This window comes from Pygocentrus nattereri, chromosome 1, assembly GCF_015220715.1.
Source record: "Pygocentrus nattereri isolate fPygNat1 chromosome 1, fPygNat1.pri, whole genome shotgun sequence".
NCBI classification, from domain to species: Eukaryota; Metazoa; Chordata; class Actinopteri; order Characiformes; family Serrasalmidae; genus Pygocentrus; species Pygocentrus nattereri.
Window position 1 is genome coordinate 27,053,944 of NC_051211.1, and position 20,472 is coordinate 27,074,415.

At 37.5% G+C, this 20,472-nt stretch overlaps 1 protein-coding gene across 5 annotated transcripts in view; it reads left to right on the plus strand.

Moving 5' to 3' along the window:
* The window catches only part of LOC108411720 (cytidine monophosphate-N-acetylneuraminic acid hydroxylase-like), a 40,072-nt gene that overhangs the window by 13,982 nt on the left and 5,618 nt on the right, over window positions 1–20,472 (plus strand). For 4 of the 5 annotated variants that reach the window (XM_037541483.1, XM_037541485.1, XM_037541487.1 and 1 more), the window contains 11 exons: window positions 875–966; window positions 1,354–1,463; window positions 2,689–2,879; window positions 3,893–3,973; window positions 5,099–5,165; window positions 8,386–8,467; window positions 14,430–14,567; window positions 15,290–15,425; window positions 17,099–17,236; window positions 17,889–18,063; window positions 19,887–20,003. In XM_037541483.1, coding sequence (XP_037397380.1) covers window positions 875–966; window positions 1,354–1,463; window positions 2,689–2,879; window positions 3,893–3,973; window positions 5,099–5,165; window positions 8,386–8,467; window positions 14,430–14,567; window positions 15,290–15,425; window positions 17,099–17,236; window positions 17,889–18,063; window positions 19,887–20,003 — 1,327 coding nt within the window. Of the gene's footprint in view, window positions 1–874; window positions 967–1,353; window positions 1,464–2,688; window positions 2,880–3,892; window positions 3,974–5,098; window positions 5,166–8,385; window positions 8,468–14,429; window positions 14,568–15,289; window positions 15,426–17,098; window positions 17,237–17,888; window positions 18,064–19,886; window positions 20,004–20,472 lie in introns of those variants that run through there. The other variant, XM_037541500.1, reaches the window with a different exon arrangement.

Sequence of the window (20,472 nt, forward strand, 5' to 3'; positions counted from 1 at the left end):
CATCATATCGTTCAGGAACAATACACAATTTATCTTCTAGAGGTGAGTGTACTTTGATGCAAAAAATATGAATCAATCCAAGAACAACAGCACATGAACTTGTGAAGATTCTGGAGAGACAGGAACAAAAGTATCTATGTAAACAGTAAAATGTGTCCTATATCGACATGACCTGAAAGGCCACTGAGGAAGGAAGAAGCCACTGCCGGGTGACTGGGGTCCTCTCTGTGTGGGGTTTGCATGTTCTCCCCGTGTCTGCGTGGGTTTCCTCCGGGTTCTCCGGTTTCCTCCCACAGTCCAAAGACATGCACTCAGGCCAATTGGATATGCTAAATTGCCCCTGGGTGTGAATGTGTTAGTGTGTGAGTGACTGTCTGTGTCTGTCTGTCTGCCCTGCGATGGACTGGCGACCCGTCCAGGGTGTATCCTGCTTTCCGCCCGATGACAGCTGGGATAGGCTCCAGCACCCCCCCGCAACCCTGACGGAGAAGTGGCTTAGAGGATGGATGGATGGATGGATGGATGGATGGATGGATGGATGGATGGATGGATATACACACACTTTGAGAGAGGGCGTTTGTACAGACTGTAAAACATTAAAAACAAACTGACTGAGCAAATAACGCACACCTTTATTAAGTATGTTTGCTGATCAAATGGATTAAACATTCAACATTTTTGATGATGTAACTGAAATTGAGTAACTAGTGGAAACTCAGCAGTGTTTTTTTGGTCATTTGAGACATATTTGCAAATGTTTATGAACAGGAAATGAAGTAATTAAATATGAATTGTCATTCATATTTAAATCCACTATCAGATGTTTTACAAACTGAAGTAACTGTGTTTTGTGTGTGTGTGTGTGTGTGTGTAGGACAGTACGCTGCACTAAACACTACTGGAAGCTTAATGTGGCCAACATGCAGTACGTAAATCCTCCAGACAGCTTCCTGCAGGATGAACTTGGTGAGAAAATGGGCTTTTTGTCTATCACAATATTTGCTGTTATTTTTTAGACATAATCGTTGAACAAAGCATTTTTTCTTCAACAGCATTAATGACTTTTATCTGATACCGATTGCTTTTATTTATCACTCAAAGACTGGCAAAAGACATGCTGGATGTTTGCTGGATGTGACCTCTCTTAGCTGTTTCCTACAAAACTCCACACCTTCTGAATGAACATTAATGTTAGCTACTCAGCTACAGCAGAAGCACAGTTTAGAATGAAATATGCTTTGTAAGTGAATTCTCTGTCTACAGTGTTGATGTCACTCTTAGCTCTCTTCAGCACTAGAGAAACATAGCAGTGTCTGTCTGTGTGTGTGATCATGTGTGTGTGTTTGCATGTAGAGGTGGTGCAGTCTGTAGATGGAGGTCTGAAGCTGCTGGAGTTGGACCCTCCAGACCCCTGGGACACTGATCCCAGACCTGCACAGGAACTACAACCTGGAGAGATTACGGTAAAACACACTATACATACATACATACATACATACATACATACATACATATACATATGAAATAGTAAACACAAGAGAGGCTGGCTATTTCACTGTGCTGAAATTAACACTACTTCACTGTTTACTTGAACTAACTGCTCTTGTTTCTCCAACAATTAGAATAATTGAGTAAGACAAGGCAAGGCAAGTTTATTTATATAGCATCTTTCAAACACTGCTGTCATTCAAAGTGCTTTCCAAATAAAAAAAAAATCATAGCCAGATTTGGCTAAAAAAGTAAAAGTAAAGTAAGCACAAACAAAAAGCATAAATAAAAACAGCATTAAAAACATAATAATAAATGTAAAAGAGAAAATCATTAAATTAAAAAATTAAATTAGAAATGAAATGTTCATTTTTTATAATTCATCAAAATAAAAACTAAAAGTTAGATCAGGATTGAAAAATGATGTTACAGAGGAAAAGGGGGCTAGAAAGGCTAGAAACACCAGCAGAAATAAATCAAAATCTAATTGTCCCAACCAGGAAACTTAACCTCGGCCATAGACTGAATCTTCCAGTACAACAATGGTCCAAAGCACACCTCGAAATCAAAACAAAAACAGTTCATGACCGCAGAATTAAGATTTTGCAATGGCCACCACTGTCCCCTGACCGAAACCTCATAGAAAACCTATGGGATGAACTGAAGAGGAGGGTCCACAATGTGGACCTTGGAATCTGAAGGTTCTGAAGAGGTTCTGTATGGAGAAATGGGCCTTTGCCATGTGTTTTACGTTCTCAATAAGCATTAGCCTATCTTTGCAAAAGCATGTTGCACAAAGAATTAAGTGAATGGGGTGCCAATAATTGTGGCACACACAGATTTGAAAAATATTTGAAAATATTTGAAAAAATAAAAATTCCTGAAAAGACAGAAAAAATTATAAGCTATAGAAATGTTTTGTGTTTTGCTCATGTTTACCAGGGGTGCCAATATTTGTGGCAAGCACTGTAGGTGTATCTAATCATATGTCAGCTGGCATAAATACAAGGTAAGTATTTCTAATATAGTGGCCTGTAAGTGGTAGTACTGGAAGGTATGTCTAATAAAATGGTCAGTTGGTGGAAGTACATGGTAGAAGTTCTAAAAAATAATAAATAATAAAGTGGTCAGTAAAGGAAATAAAGATAGTAGTTTCTAATAAATTCACTCAGTACATGTGTTTGTTTGTGTCTTGCATAGTTGACCTACATAACCCATGCATGCATGGAGCTGAAGGCAGGGGGTAAAAGCATGGTGTTTGACCCCTGGCTGACTGGACCAGCATTTGCCCGGGGCTGGTGGCTACTGCATGAGCCTCCAAAAGGTGCTATGGAGCAGTTGTGTCAAGCTGACCTCATCTATATCAGCCACATGCACTCAGACCACCTCAGGTGAGCTTATCCTCTAAAACAACAGCAGCACTGCTGTCACAGCAGTAACACGCTAACAGGGTCAATCAGCAGTTAATATTGTTTATGTTAAAGTTATTAGTTTGTTAAAATTCTAAATCCTGCAGTGTTCTCGGTGTTCTCACACTGCTGTTGCAAAACTTGTTCCTTGTCTCGTGGCAGAATTGGCAAAGGTGCAGGATGCAGCTGATTAAACGTTGCCTTGTAAAAAAAATCATGCTGCTTAGATGGGGAAGTGCTGCTGATACCGTGGCACTCAAATGCATAGTCGTTAGTCACACTAAACATCCTGCACACAATAGACTTTCAGCTACAGCTTTACCAGCCAATCAAAAGACTCCAGCAAGACATAAAACTCAACAACTTCAGATGCATTAGGCTCAGATGTGATTCCTCCTGTCACTGTGCTACAGCGACTGTTGTTGAAAGAGACAGATGAGGAGCAGAGATCAAAACTATGAAACCCACTTCACTAACAGCTGTACAGCAGTGCTTTTCTACTGAAACGCTGATCTAACGTAATTCATAACAGCCAGCTAATGCCCATGCTTTAAAATCAGCCAGATTTGAATGGTTTCACTATTATGTTAATTATAATAATGTTGATTTACATTAATAATTACTTATATGCAGTTTGGCATTTGGCATAGGCCAAAAAAAAAAAAAAACTCGTACTTGGCCCAAAAAAAAAATGTTGATGCATCCCTGTCTGTAACAGAATTAAATCACCATTGAATGCAGAATTCATATTAAAATATAAGTAGAAATGCAATAAAGTCATAAATGGACATAGTTTGTTTTTATGACTTTATAATGACCTCATCACTAAATACTTACCATGGAAGCCTCTATTATCCATGCCTATTACTATAACCTGTTTTTTTTATTTAATTTTTTCATGAATGTTTTTTTATTGTATTTAATATTGAGGCATGTTTTTATTTTTTCACTTAGTTTTTTTTTTTTAATAACTGGAATTTCTCATGTTTGTGCAGTTTTCCAACTCTGCAGCTCCTTTCAGAGAAGCGACCTGACATTCCTATATATGTGGGAGACACATCGCGGCCTGTATTCTGGTATACTATACCTTAAAAGAATAATATACCTTAAAAACTTTTTACACTATAATCCCTGCTGTATTTGTATCAGACATCTCTGCTGTATCTGCTGTAACAAAACAAAAAAACCCACTCTTAGGCCCAGTCCCATTTCTTATTTTTACCCCTAACCCTTGTTTTCAAGTTTAACCCTCCCCCTTGAAATGGGACAAAGTTACAAGGTTGAAATGGGACGACCCTTCAAGAACTGGATACATCATCAGTTGTCGTCAGCGAATTTTACGTAAACAGGCAATACAAGGTTTTCTGGCCATTTCCAATATGCTGCCTCCAGCTGTGGTGATCACATTTGTGTGTCTCATGGACAGGGGAATCATATTTAAAATAGCCTAGAAAAATAATCAGGATGTGTTTTCCTGCTTTGTCTCCATACTATAGCAAAAATGGTATATCGCCCTAACATTTGCCATTTACCTGATGTAGACTGAAAAGCACCGGCGCTCGCGATTCATTCACAACTTTAGTTTTACGCATGAATCAATCAAACGAGTCACAGAATAAAAAAGAGCACAAACAAAAAACCACATCACTTCATTAACAGCTACTAGCGCCGATCTGTAGGTGACCCTGCCGGCCTGCAGTGACAGCACATTTAGGGCCTCATTTGCCTTAAAAGAGGGGGGCAATTATTTATTATTGCCAACAAGAATTCTTCGGTGATAAGAAGCTGAACTTAGCTTTTTAATCGCCAGCTTCATGATCAAATTTTCCCTTTCCACCTTAAATGGTGCAGCAACCTCAGGTATCAAAACGTAACTGCTGCACAATTTAAGGTAGAACAGGAAATTTTGCCTAAGCAAATTTCTTGTAGAGCCATTTAAAGGTCTTTGTAAATGAAGCTGTAAATCTGTATCTGTCCTTTCAGAGCTTCACAGAATTCAACATCTGCCCTTTGACTTCTGTTACAAATGAGTTTCGAGTCAGTAGGTTTATTCCTGTTTTCTAAGCTCAGGGAAACATACAGTACAGATGCAGCAGACAGAGATTAGATTAAAACTAATTTACAGTTCCTCAGGTGTGTTGATGAAGTTGGAGGTTATAGGTGAAGGTGCTCAGGTGTGTTTGTGTATATGTGCACTGCAGGTATCTGAACAGAAGTGGAGTGAATCTCACCAACATTAATGTCGTCCCTTTTGGCATCTGGCAGAACGTAAGAGACCTTTTCTTCTTCTGCTCTCCAGTTTGGACCTGCTATGACCAGTAAAACTACACATGAGCTCAGATTTATTGCAGTATCTGTGTCTGGGTGTGGAATTAGTTCATAAGAAAGGAAAAAGGGCAGAAGAAAAGAGTTGTGATCCAGACCAAAGCAGAAAACTACATATTGTGACATTTGATACATTTGATTGATTAGTGCTGAATCACTTACAGCATCTACAAATCTTCAGCTCCAGAACTCTGATTTTTCCATTCATGAAAGTCCCACTTTGACTTAATGGTACTTGTATTTGTATTTGTGCAATTTTAGTGAATTCTTTACCAAGTCACTAAGCACTTTTGCAATTTTATTGATATGTTTACTACTTTTGCTTTTATTTATTTGCTACAGGATGCAATGTCATAAGCAATAAATGTAACACTGGTCTTAAAACACCTCAATATCATTATAGCATGTACAAACCATCAGCATCAGTTAACATTCTTTTTCACTCTGGTCTCTGGTTGAAACACACAAAGAAATAAATCAAAGAGCAGTGCTGTGTAATTATTTATTTATTTATTTTCTCTCTATATATATATTCCCGTGCCAACATACATTGGCCACAACTATGTATGGATTTTAAACCTTACCTGATGAGTTTCGAGAGAGAAATCAGCTCTCAATATATTATAAAAATTGTGACCGGGTTTCCTTGAATGATTGTCTTATTTTTAAAATTTGCTGTAAGTCTTTCCACGTTGCAGTGATCCGTGAGGAGGTTAAGCCAATGCTTTATTGAAATGTGGGTTCTGTCCTTCCAGTTCAGCAGTATAACTTTTTGCCAATGGTAAGTGATATGAATATAAAGGATTTAAGGTGCTTGGGTGCTGAAAGTGAGGACAGTGCTACAATGGAACGTAAACGGATGACAAGGTCCAAAACCTCTGATAGTCTGTCCATGAGCTCTGGCCAAAACAGCTGGATTAGTTCTGGACAATTCCAGAAAGCATGATAGGAATTGTCTGTTAAAGCTGGACAATGTTGGCATTTATCACTGAACAGTGCTGTGTTAGACATGGAATGTTCTCTGCAAAAGAGCAAAGATTTTATTGTGACATTTTCTGATAAAGACATATAAAAAGGCTATTCTACCATGAAAATGCTATAAGGAAAATTATTTTAAACATTCTAAAGTAAGGTAAATAGTTTAAGAATTGATCTTTTTCTTTTGCTGCACTTAATGTAAAAAATATACTTAAAATTCCACAAAATACTGCAAGTAAAATCAATGAACAGTCTTTTTGTAACTCCAAACAAATAGCTCAATATTACAACAGGTCAATTCTTGAAGTAAATTCTATTGATAATTTAGCCGTTCTTTTGTCAATTCAGCAGTTTGGCAGGAAGTGCTGTGACACAGTTGTGGCAGGAAGCTCTGAACAAAATGTTTTTGTTACGCTGTGATGGTAACACAGAAATATGATGCACATAACACCTACAACCGCAATTTGTGCTCCTTCCCCTTTGCATCTCCTCCTGTTTTTAAACATGCAGCGGAAACACTGACCCTGAAATATTTTGTGAAAAAAATACCTTCAAGTGTACTTTTCTTTAACATGAACTTATTTTAATTTATACTAAATGCATTACTCTGGAACAATTTATGACTTACAGCTAAAGTGCATTTACAGTATAAATAAGCTATAATTAAAAGTTTTAAAACATTTTAAGCTTAAGTTGCATCTAAGTATGTCATTTCAATTCAAGTCAAGTTTATTTGTACAGCGCTTTTTACAACGATGTTGTCACAACGCAGCTTTACAGAAGTTTGAAAACATACAGTTACAACATGTATCCCCCAGTGAGTGAGCCAGAGGTGATGGTAGCAAGGAAAAACTCCCTCAGACTGGAGGAAGAAACCTTGGGAGGAACCAAGACTCACAAGGGGGGACCCATCCTCCTCTGGTCAAACAGTATTTACAATTTAATAAGCTAAATACCAAATAAAAGCTAAGAGGATCTCTGTTTCAAGACTGGATGGTAAAGCTTTAGAAGCTGCACTGGTAGAGGCAGTGTCTGACTGAGGCAGTTTCTGGCTGAGGCAGTCATTTGAAGACATAACTGTTATTATACCAAGAATATATCATACATGGACTATAGGATTTACTGATATTTGTAAAAGCCACATTTTGAATCACACTGCAACTAAAATGCACTTAACCACATTTGAAATTATATTTTAATATCACTAATGACACTTTAATGCATTTAACAAATATTACATGTTTAAGTGTACTTCTATATGACATAATAATTAGGGATAATTAGGTATAATAATATATATTTTAGGAAGAACTAAACATAAACATACAAACACACATAATTAAGTATTCTTGTATGCAATGAAGTTAACTTAAGAAATGAACACAAATTCTACTACACATGAAACCCAAGTGTTTTCTCTTGGAGGTACCAGTACCCTTAATTTTTTGCATGTTAGTCGAAGTTATATTGAAACCACAATGCAGCTAAAATACAAAAAAAGTTATGCTTTTATGTACTTCTAAATAATACCCTTGTTATTAAATATACTTTTGTTTAAGCATAATTCAGTATGTTAATAAATACATCTATTCAAATGTACAAAATCTCCACCTGATCTATTTTTAAAGTGATTTTTGACAGAAGTGCAAAATAATTTTAATAGTAAAGGGGAAAAATATCCTTTATGTCATTATAGTTTCTCCTAAACAACGAGTTCAGATAGGAAGACAAAGGAGACCTTTGCTTACATCTCCTAATTTTTCATGTCTCCTCTTGAGGATTAAAGTATTTAGAGATGAAGTTCATATTTAAATGAAGTCAAACATTGTGCTGAGGTTTGCCAAGATAATAAGACTCCTGTGTAATGCTACTTCTTCTAATGAATTTTAGGAGAATCACCATTACGTCTCCTGAGCCATGAAACATTCGAGCAGTACAGTTTGGGATATTATTACAAAGAAATAACTCTAATTGTAGGTACTGTGATAGAAACTGACTTGTGAACTACAGTTTCTCATTAGTTTTTATGAATAACTCAGTCTAAATGTAGGTTTTATAATATAAACTGTTTCTCTTTGGGTTAAATGGGATTCTTCGCAGCATTCTTTAGCTATAAAAGAATATATCTGAGGGAAGGGGGATTGAGAAATAAAACTAAGCCTCCTCTTTTTATCTCCTGGTTAAGGTTGATGAACACTTGCGGTTTATGATCCTGATGGATGGAGTTCACCCAGAGATGGACACCTGCTTAATAGTAGAATATAAAGGTAAGCTCATTACAGGCCTAGATGTCACGTTTGTGGGTACCAGTGTTTCCTCTGAGTCAAGGGGCGTTTTACTTTTCTAGGAAGGCTTTACACATTAGAACATTACTGTGAGGGTATTATTGCATTCAGCCACCACAGCATTACTGATATCGAATGATTAGTTCTGGACTGCAAGCGCCACTCCAACATATCCCAAATATCTTACATAGTGCAGCTTTAACTGATTAAAATCTTCCCCTTATCGTAGTGAATGTGCACATAGATCATAGTAAAATGGAAGAGCATGTGGAATCAGAGCTTTTTGTGTGCTTCCATGTTTTCTGTCACTCATAAAACCAGCCTATGCTGCTTTTATTGTAGGATGCACTGCGTTAGTTTGCTTACTGACCTGTTTCATCAGAGGGCCAACAGATCATGAGGACTTTTAAAAATAAAATAAAGACATTTAAAAATAAGGGATTCAACGAAATTAGAACAGTGCTAAGATAATGTGCAGTGCTAAACAAAGGCACAAGAAAAACAAGAACGTCTTTAAAGTGGACTTAAAGATGGATACATTTGGACCATGTCTAACCTCATCTGGGAATTTGTTCCAGCAGTTGGCAGCTTAATGACTGAATGCTGCTTCACTAACTGACCAGTCCCTAGTGATTTTATCTGTTGGGTTTATCTACATCAAATCAGCAACATATCAGCAAGATGGTAAAAGGCTGCTTTCTTTATTGCTTTTACATGGCTGAAATTCAGACCTGAATCAGTTAGAATCAGTTACTCCAAGATTTCTGACTTGATCTTCAGCCCTCAAAGCTCTGGTGTCAACATGAGCACTAACCTCATGTCATTGCTCTTTTCTACCAAAAGACAATGACCTCTGTCTTTCCTTTATTTAGGTGGAGAAAGCCTTCTTTCATCCAGTTATTTCACTCCAACAATGACAAATTGTCAATAGGACTGTAGTCATCAGGCCAGAGAACGATGTAGATGTGGGCGTCGTCTGCATAGCGAAGATATTTTATTATTTGTATGGACTTAGATTAAACAGTAAGGGCCCAAGAATGGATCGTGGTCAGCATTCTCGGTTTAGATTTTTGGTTATTGATGGCAATAAAGTAGTTCCTATTGTCTAAATACAACCCAAGTTCCAGAAAAGTTTGGACGCTGTGCAGAATGTGAATAAAAATAGATTGTAATGATATGAAAATCATGTAAACCATATTTTTAAAAATCCTACAAAGACAACATATCACATGTTGAAATTGAGAAATATTATATATATATATATATATATATATATATATATATATATATATACATACACATATATACATATGGCCATTTTGAATTTGATGCCAACAATGCATTCCAAAACGATTGGGACGGGAGCATGTTTATCACTGTGCTGCATCACCTCTTCTATTAAGAACACTGTGTAAATGATGGAACTGAGGGGCCAAATTGCTGTAGTTTTGAAAGCAAAATATTTTCCCATTCTTTTTTGATATAGGATTTCAGCTGCTCAACAGTTCGGAGTCTCTATTGTCTTATCTTTCATTTTATATTGAGCCAAATGTTGGACTGCAGGTAGGCCAGTTTAGCCTCGGGACTTTTTACTCTAGAGTCATGCTGTTGTGATACATGCAGAATGTGGTTTGGCCTTGTGAAATAATCAAGGCTTTCCCTGAAAAAGACGTTGTCTGGATGGCAGCACATGTTGCCAAAACATGTATATATCATTCAGCATTAATGGTGCCTTCACAGATGTGCACGCCACTCATACTAATGAACTAATGCACTTTAGAACTGGGTGCTGATAACAAGCTCAGTGGTCTTTAGCCCGGAGGACACAGTGTCCATGATTTCCAAAAGGAATTTCAAATCTTGATTCCTTGGACCAGAGGACACATTTCCACTTCACCCCAGCACATTTTAAGTGAGCTTGGGCCCAGAAAAGGTGGCAGAATTGATGCTGTCTATGCAGTATACAACTTTCCCAGCCTTCTGTTGCCCCCTTCTCAACTGTTTTTGGAACATGCATGTTGCTGGCATCAAATTAAAAACGGGCATATATTTTTGTAAATAAAAAATATATGCTGTCTTTGTAATATTTTCAATTAAATTTAGGGTTTAAATGATTTGCACATCATTGCATTTGGTTTTATTGACATTTTGCACAGTGTCCTAACTTTTTTGGAGATGCAGTTGTACAATCCAACCCATCTAAGAACCACTCTGGAAAGCTCTATCCAGTTTTCCAGTCAGTCTAAAAGAATGTTATAATCAACAGTATCAAATCAGCTACAATTAAATTAGCACTAGCACAGATATTTTGCTGCAGCGTTGCCATTGTCTATCCAGGTTTTAGTCAAAAAGTAATAAGATCAGAACCTATAAAAGATTTGTTTGCAAAAGACCTAAAATTTAGAACAGCAACATAAACGTAGACTTCAAATCAGATTTATGCTGAAGGGCATGTTGTCAGAGCAGGCTGATGTAGAGAGTGACTTAAATGAGCTCTGTTTATTCTATTTACAATCAGGACAGGAAAATAAGATGCAAGCACCAGGAGTCCCAGCATACTTTGCAATCTTTCACGAATATTATCAAAACTGTAGCGGTGACCCTGGAGATATCAAGCGTCACCAATGTCAGCTTTGTTGACTTAACATGGAGTACTGTGTGCTTCCTGTAGATGTGACAGTGGATGTTGCCGTGACAGATGAAGGGTATGGCCAGGGTGGTTGAACTAGGGAGCAGTATTTAGGAGGTGGAAGGGAAACCTCCTCATGTTCATCAGTGAAACATGTGGGCTCTGTGCTGTTGCCTGGGAAAGGATCTTTCTTCCTGTGTACACCAGTTCTTCCATTTTCTCTGAAAATGGGTCTTCATGTGACATGACAAGAGATCAGGCCGATAATGATCAGGCTGATGTATGTTAAGTTGGTCCTCAGGTGCCATCTCGTTGTTGGCACATAACCAATGGAACAAAAGAGAGGTGATCTGTTAACACTCGCACACCAGCCCTGATTAGGCTTGGGCCATTTAGATTAAATCTCTCTGTCCCCAGAAGAGGCCATATTGAGCCAAATGCTGAGAAATAAAGGACAGGAGAACATGTTGGGGCCTTGAGCTGGAAGTGGTCTACTGCATAATCTACTGCTTAATCTTTCAGGTGTGTTAAAAGTTCAGAAAAGTCATTTTTTAACAGCACGAGTTATTCCCTTTGAATATTGTGCTTTCCAGCATGGACAATAATACGACTAAATGTCTAACAGCTGACTGCAATATCAGGAAGCTTACTGTCCAAAACTGAAGTGCCAGGGAGGCAGTGTGTTATAAAAGCCATGCTACTTTTGAATGTACCTACTAATTAAAGGAGAAGAGTAGTACGTCTGTAGTACTCCAGTCCATACTGAAGACTTTTGTTTAGTGACCTGGAGTAGTATTTGTGCTTGGCCTCAGTCTTGGTCATCTGGACAAATTTATTTCCTGGGCTACCATTTAAAATTTGTTTTCTTTCTTTTAACTGTCACTAATGTACATTTACTTAAGCAGCTCAGGGGTTAAACTGGGCTGGAAACTGAGCAAAGCAGAGCAGAGTTTCAGCAGCTTTAGTTCATCTCAACAGCAGCTGAGCTCCAGATGTGATGAGAGATAATCTTGAAACAGTTACACAAAAACAAGCTTGACACTGTAATAGCAGAACCCTTTTTGTGCTATATAGAACCATTTTAAAATCAATTCTACATAAACAACCATAAACAACACATTCTGCACCAATCCAAAGAACTTTTCACCAGAACCGTTTAAGCATGAAATGGCTTCATATTGAACTCATGGTTCTAAACAGAATCATTCTCCTTACTAAAACCTTGCAGAACCATCTTTTTTGTGAGTGTACAATCTGTGAAATAAAAATCCTAATAAAATAAAAATAAAGATCAATTCAGGCCTGGTGTTGATAAGGGCTTGATTTTTGGGGTTTTGGTCTTGACCTAGTCTCGTTCGCAGGTGGTCTCGGCCCCCTTTAGACATTAGTCAGACTTGACTCAGTCTCGACTAGTCATGGTCTTGGACTTGGACAATTTTATAAGATTACCAGGGCAACCCTAAAGAATAGATTTTAAAGCAGAAATAGGCCCTTTTTGTATAAACATTAAGGAGTAAATAAAGACTGGCATCATTTGGTCTTACATACAGCTTTTAGCAATGTTTCCACCAATATTACTTTGTAAAATGACTTCAGGGTCAAAGAAGAGATGAGAAAGAAGTTGTGGGGGGACAAGGTCAGCTGGGATTCTCTGCTCTCCCACTTACTACTGTGACCCTATCTGGACTAAGCGGTTAATGATGATGATGATGATGATGATGATGATGATGATGATGATGATGATATGTATAAATAGAGATAGATAGTTAGTATTTAATTAGAATCAGAAGAAAAAGAAGATTAAATTACAAGATAAAGATAAACACCACAAGACATTCAGTTTTAGTTAAATTCTGAGTTAAAGAGAAGTTTTTAGGTGCTTCTTAAAAGTAAGCACTGAGCTTGACTGTCTAAAGGTGGAATTGAGTTCTACAGTTTAGAAGCATAATAACTGAAAGAGGCCTCTTTCTGTGTTTTACATAGAGCGTCTGTAGAAGGCCACTATCTGCAGATCTTAGATTACGTGCCGGAACATAAACAGACAGACACCCTGTGATGTAAGCAGCTGCTAGGTTGTTTTGAACTTCGAAGACTAGTAGCAGATTCTTAAAATCTATCCTGAATGATAGGCAGCCAGGCAGCCAGTGCAGTTCTTTAAAAAACAGGAGGGATGTGATCTCTCTTTTTTGTTTTTGTTAGGATGCTGCTGCGTTTTGTATAAGTTGTAAGGGATGTATAGTTTTCTTAGTTTTCTACTGAGATAGAAAAGACTGAATTTTAGTGATATTTCTTAAATGATAAAAAGCTACTTTAGTGACTGTGTTTACATACAGGGTAAAATAGAGCTCAGAGTCTAAGATCACACCCAGGTTTCATACTTCAGGTTTGGTATATGAAGCTGAAGAACCCAGTTTCTGAACAATCATTTTTTCTGTACAAGCAATCAGTAATTCAGTTTTTTCATGATTTAATTGCATAAAATTTTACGACTTCCACTGAGAAATGCAGTATCTGACACACAGTTGGTTAATCTGTCTAAAGAATAGAAATGTATAGCTGGGTGTCGTCAGCATAGCTATGAAAATGTATACTGTGCTTCCTAATAACATCACCTAGAGGTAGCATGTAGAAAGAGAAAAGCAAAGACCCGAAGACTGAACCTTGGGGGACTTTACAAGAAACGGCACATCGTTTTGATGAATCATTTCCAAGTGAAACCATGTGCTGTCCCAGAGAGGCCGACCCAACATTCAAAATGTAATAGTATCTTGTGATCAAAGGTATCAAAAGCTGCACTAAGATCTAATAAAACCAAAATAGAAGCATTTTGAGCATCAGCGCAGAGCCTGAGATCATTCATAACGTGAATCTGTGCTTTCTCTATACTATGCTTAGAACGAAAACCTGACAAACATCTCATATAAATTGTTTGATATTCGATAAGCATTTACTTGTTTGAAAACATTTTTTTTCTAAGACTTTACTTAGAAAAGGTAGGTTTGAAGTTGGGGTGAAATTATTTAGTATGGAAGGATCCATGGTACTCTTTTTAGCAGTGGCTTCATTGAGGCAGTTTTAGTTTTTAGATAGATAGATAGATAGATAGATAGATAGATAGATAGATAGATAGATAGATAGATAGATAGATAGATAGATAGATAGATAGATAGATAGATAGATAGATAGATAGATAGACTAAAGTAGGAACCTACGTCAAAATATAAAATACACAAACGTTATTTGCCTTAGAGCACTTATGTTCAGTGCTGTCAATGTTGTTTAAAATCATTAAAACTGCCCCTGAACATGCCGCAGGTCACATGATCTTGAATACTGTGGACTGCACGCGGCCGAATAACGGCCATCTCCCTCGGAACGTGGACGTGATGATGAGTGACTTCGCTGGAGGAGCTTCTGGGTTCCCTATGACCTTCCAGAAAGGAAAATACACTGGTGATAATTTTATGTTTCATTGCTTCTATCGTGTCATGTTTTTATGTTCTACTCTGACCTGTTTTATCATGAATTTTACTGCTTCCTACCATGTTTTAAATAGAAACCTCTACATTCCACGTATTAGCTTGACTTTACCTCCACATTAGAGCTAATTATCTGTTATAAGAACTAGTTTGTGTCTTGATATGCTGTGTGGGTTGTGTCTGACAAGTGACCTGTCTAGACTATCGTAAATCTATGCTGATCAAGTGCCCCCTAGTGGCCAGGATGGGATCTCAATCTGTAATCCATCCCTGTACGGAGCAGAGCACATACCGCAATGAGTCTGTAGGCATGAGTTACCAGGCCCAGGACTAGATTGTTTCCTGACTGGAAGATGCAAAATGCAGACCAGCCCACACACACACACACACACACACACACACACACACACACACACTTGACTTTTTACCACTTTTTCTAAAATCAGTGCCAATTTTATTTTCTTCATTTCTTACACGTATTTACTATTTATATGCTACTCTGAGATGACCAAGGTTGCTAACTAGTGATAAAGTGAAACTGACTTTTAAACTGACTCAGCGCTCCTGTGCTCATGTGCGAGTTTTTACATGATCTCACTGTAAATGGCCCAAAGCTCTACACCAGGAATACTCCGGTCTTTCCCGATTATAGCAGGATTCACATCAGGACTGTAAGAGTGTATGTTTGTCCTGTAGAAACCTGGAAGGCTGATTATATCAAGGCCGAGAGGAGGAAGCTGCTAAATTATAAAGCCCAGCTGGTGGATTCTCTGCAGCCCAAAGTTTACTGCCCATTCGCTGGCTACTTCATTGAAGCCCACCCAGCAGACAGGTTCATTTACACTTTACACCTACCTTTTACATCACTTTTGACCAGTGGTGTCTGGTATAAATGAGCTAATAGGGCTAAGCTCTCTCACTTGTTCAATAAAAAGCACTAGAATAAGTTTTCATTTTTCTACATTGATTCACTTGCTGTTAACAAATAACTAGAATTCTGTGGATCCAAGAACAACAAGTAATAAAAAATAAAAACTGGGTCAAATGGAGCTGATTTACCTGAAATATACATGTACAATATATAAAGCAAATATGTGAGTCTGTGTTAAATGTGTTGTGATGTATTACACAGAATGAAACTCCCACTAGATTCATTATCTTTATGGGCTGATTTATTTACGCCCACTATACTTTCCTTCGCCTTCCTGCAGTCTGTAGTCAGGACATGTTGGGGTGGATAAGTTTGGTCGCAAAATTTGATTAGACATGCTTGACATCGCTGTAAAAGGTTCTCACCCAAAAGTCAGAAACAGCCAAATTGTGGGCATGCCATTATATGGCAATATTTATTGAAGAAACATTGTAAAATGCTTCATAATGTAACAGCAGGGAGCAATGAGGAGGACGTATACGCTGAGATAAGTGACTTTTATAAAGGGCAAATCCAGGGTCGTGGTCACAAAAGTCCAGGTTCAGGTAGCTAATATGAAGAGCAGGAGGAACAGACATGACAAAGCACACAGAAATCCAAACTATACAAACAGCACGAATCAGAACCGGCTTACAAACAATTCAAGCATGAAACAAGCATACATCCAACATGATCAAATGACCAAACATGTCAAACAGCAAAGACCAGTAAAGCCAAAGGCCAAACACAGGGCTTAAATACAACAGGGGATGATGAGGGACAGGTGGAATTAATCAGGGGTGGAGTCACGAAACAAGGTGCCAGACTAGATGGAAAAACAAATGCACGTGGAAGATCAAAACAAATGGGCAAGTGGACGATCAAAAAGTAAATAGAAAAAGCACTTGGAGTAGTGGGAGGAGCCAACCGTGACACATAAAATGCCTGCTTTATTAGATCTTTACACTGCAATAATGACATTTTTTGCACCCTTATATAAGTGATAGTATTATGCTTGCACCATGCTAATAGTAATGTAATAGCAGTTAGACTTGGACATTTTGTGCGTATAATATGGATATATGAAACAGCTTCTAACAGACATTCAGGTTTACTTTGTATATTACTGTTGTACAGAGTCCTTCACTAAGGATCTGAACAGAAATGGCCCAAGTTCTGCTCATGTGGTTGTTGATAATATTCAGCAACATTCAAACATTTGTTCAACCAGTAGTTAGCTAGATAGCTCATTTCATTAATCCAGTGCTGTTGCTGTGAAGCTGCTCTCAAATGCTACAATGTCTGAACAGGACATTTTACATGTATGGTATTGAGCTGACACTATTATTCAGAGTGACTTACAGTGCTTTAGGTGTTCAGTAACTACTATTATTATTGAGAATCTACTATGAATTATTCAGGTGTTATTATAAGGCTGTCCCAGTTCTGTAGCTCTGAGGGTGAGGAATTAAAGTGTGGACCCACATACAGACCCTTACAGTTTAAGAAGTCAACACTAAAACAGTGAAATAAATTCACACTAATTCTGTATGTACTAATGAGGATGTACTGCCGCATGTAAATACAACCCACAGGTACATTAAAGACATCAACATTAAGAACAGCCCAGCGGAGCTGAATGCACTGATAAAGGACCGCTGCCCTGATATAATCACCTGGACACCACTGCCCGGATCCACACTGGACCTTGCCAAAGCTCTAATGCATCACAAGTCAGATTACACACACACACAAGCTACTATAAAGTTCAAAATCACTTCTCATGTTCATAGGTCCCATTATTTTCTATAGTAACCATATTTGGTATAAACTGAAACAATATAATTGAGAAACAATTCATATTTTAAGATAAAGAATTCAGGTATTCAGGATTGTTTGTTATATAAATACATACATAATTATTATGTTATTAATGATATACTGTAATCATTAATGTACAGTCATTTCCTGTCAAGTTGTCTGCTTCAAGACTTGATAGCCACTTTTGGAACCTGAGGCATTAATTTTATTGGAACCTTATTCTGGATATCAATTTTAACTTTTTAAATTTTAGATATTACTTGGATTAGAATTTCATTCTGAATATTAACTGTATTCTGGAGATTATATTTATTAGAACTGCATTGAGGACAAAACTGTTTAATGTTTAAAGATTAATGTATTAAAACTTAATTCTAGATTTTCTAAATATTAACGTTACTATACGTCTGGATATGAATTTTTAGCGCTTCCATCTGGAATTTAATGTTATTAGAACTTCACTCTAGATATTGATTTTAACTTCACCCTGAGTATTAATAATTTAATACAGTAAAAATGTCTGTGATATATCAGTATTTTTTAACTCCAGCCTTCCACCTACAGGGATGCGATCACCGAACCCCCGAGTGGTACTCAGGTGTTTAAGGACAGCTGGCATTTTGATGTGTATGTGGATAAACTAAACACTGCCATTTCATCAGAAATCTTTGAACACAAAAGCTGGATCCAGGCTTATTATAACTGGGCAGGATTTCAGGACTACAACCTGGTGATTCGGGTAAATCATGTTTACTGCTATCAGCTTCATTCACAGTACGGAGGACAGATAATAGCAAAACAATACAACCAAAATAAAACCATGGCTAGCTGATATCAACATCACTACATTTAGAAAAGATTTCTTATACAAATTAAAAAGGAAAAAAAAAACATTTCATACATAGAAAATAGTAATGTGAATACAAAATGTTCTTATATAATTCTTTTAGCAAATTAGCACAAATTAGCATTTCCAATGGCTAAAGATACTGTAGTGAGAATGAGCCAAGGAAGAAAGCATTTACATACCATGCTGCATCTCCTTTGTGTATTCATTCATAGTTGGGTTGTGAAACAGTGGATAAACAAGTCTCCTCTATGCCCATATGCAGAGCTTTTGTGTCCCTCTTAAACTGAGACACAAATCACAGTGACCTGATATAATAGCACAAACTCTTCATAGACGCAAGATTATAATGATATAATGATCGAAAACATAAAAGGTGAATGAACCTGTGTCTTTGTATTTACACCAGGACTAGAGGAGAACTCTCATGCAACCTCCTGACATCTGCAATCATTTTTCAAACTGAGTTCAAACAACTACACTGGAGAACAGAAGTGATGTGGTCGCACAATAACATTCAAAGCAGTTATAATTATGAAGAAAAGTTCATCTCAGTTTACCAGTACAGATCAAATGTGTGCTTCATTGATGCATTCACGAGTCAACTTCATCATCTGAGAATCAATCATGTCGAGTTGTTTGGCATTTGGTTTCAGGTGCTTAAGGGTCAAAGAGAAATAAGTTAACAGAGGTAACAGATGATTAGCATTTGTCTGTTAATTGGTTACCACTCGTGTGTTCACTGCCTTCACACTTCCTGAATTCTCGATCATCAGTGTTGCTATATGAAGCCCCACCTATGAAGAGCTTAGTACAGCCAAAGCAGTAGCTCTATTAATCGACAATGTAAATTAAAGTGATAAAGTTGGATTTGCAGAGAAGATTCAACTGCGATTTTTCATTTGACAAGGTCTACAGTGCAAAATTCTCACAGTGATTTCCCATTAAATTAACATATTTTCCAAAGGAATTACGCTGTCACAATAGTAATAATGCAACCTTATATAATATATACACTCACCGGCCACTGTTCAATTGCTTGTTAACACATATAGCTAATCAGCCAATCACGGCCGCAGCTCAATGCATTTAGGCATGTAGAGGTGGTCAAGACAACTTGCTGAAGTGCAGACCGAGCATCAGAATGGGGGAAGAAAGGGGATTTAAGTGACTTTGAATGTGTGGTTGTTGGTGCCAGACGGGCTGGTCTGAGTATTTCAGAAACTGCTGATCTACTGGGATTTTCACACACAACCATCTCCAGGGTTTACAGAGAACGGTCCGAAAAAGAGGAAATATCCAGTGAGCGGTCAGTTGTGTGGACGAAAATGCCTTGTTGATGTGAGAGGTCAGAAGAGAATGGGCAGACTGGTTCCAGATGATAGAAAGGCAACAGGAACTCAAATAACCACCAAAATCTCTGAAGAACGTTTCCAACACCTTGTTGAAAGTATGCCACGAAGAATTAAGGCAGTTCTGAAGGCAAAAGGGGGTCCAAACTTTTACTAGTACCTAATAAAGTGGCCGGCGAGTGTAAGTTTATATAAAATATTACATATTATATATTTTCCAGATATCCAAACATTTCTGTCGGCTGTTTTTTAATCAGGCAAGGCAAAGCTGTGTCAGAACGCACTGCTCTTTGTAGGCTAATCTGAAATAATCTGGACTTTTCCATTGTAAAATTCTCACCTGTCGTTTTGAATGTCTGTCAGATGATTGAGACGGATGATGATTTTCAGCCGCTGGATGGAGGTTATGATTATCTGGTAGACTTCCTGGATCTTTCCTTTCCCTCCGTCAGACCACAGAGAGACCACGCCTATCTGGAGGTAACCAATAACATCAGATTATTACACTGTTACATGTTTATAGCAGACCATACTTGCATGACGATATGACACTTTTTCAATAAAGAATTTGGAAAGAAATGCTAACATAGTGATCATATTTATTCATTGATATTCTTATCATTCTCTCAAATCCAACAAAATACTGCATGTTTGAACAAAAACTCTCTAAGCAACAGAAAATCAATTTTCTAAAAGAGATATCAACTCTGAATGGAATAAACTCGTCAGGGTTTGTTTCGAGGAGACTGACAATATTAAGAATGAAACGGGGTCGAGAATCTATATGGGAGTTACCCCTTTCTGGACACTTTTCTTCCTTTTTTGTTTGATTTATTGGTGAACGACCATATTGTGGTCAAATGTATTCATAATGATACCAAAAGATTACAAAGGCTTTGCTTCTGTCTTTTAATATGTGTGTTGCTTTTCAGGTAGCATGGGTTAAATC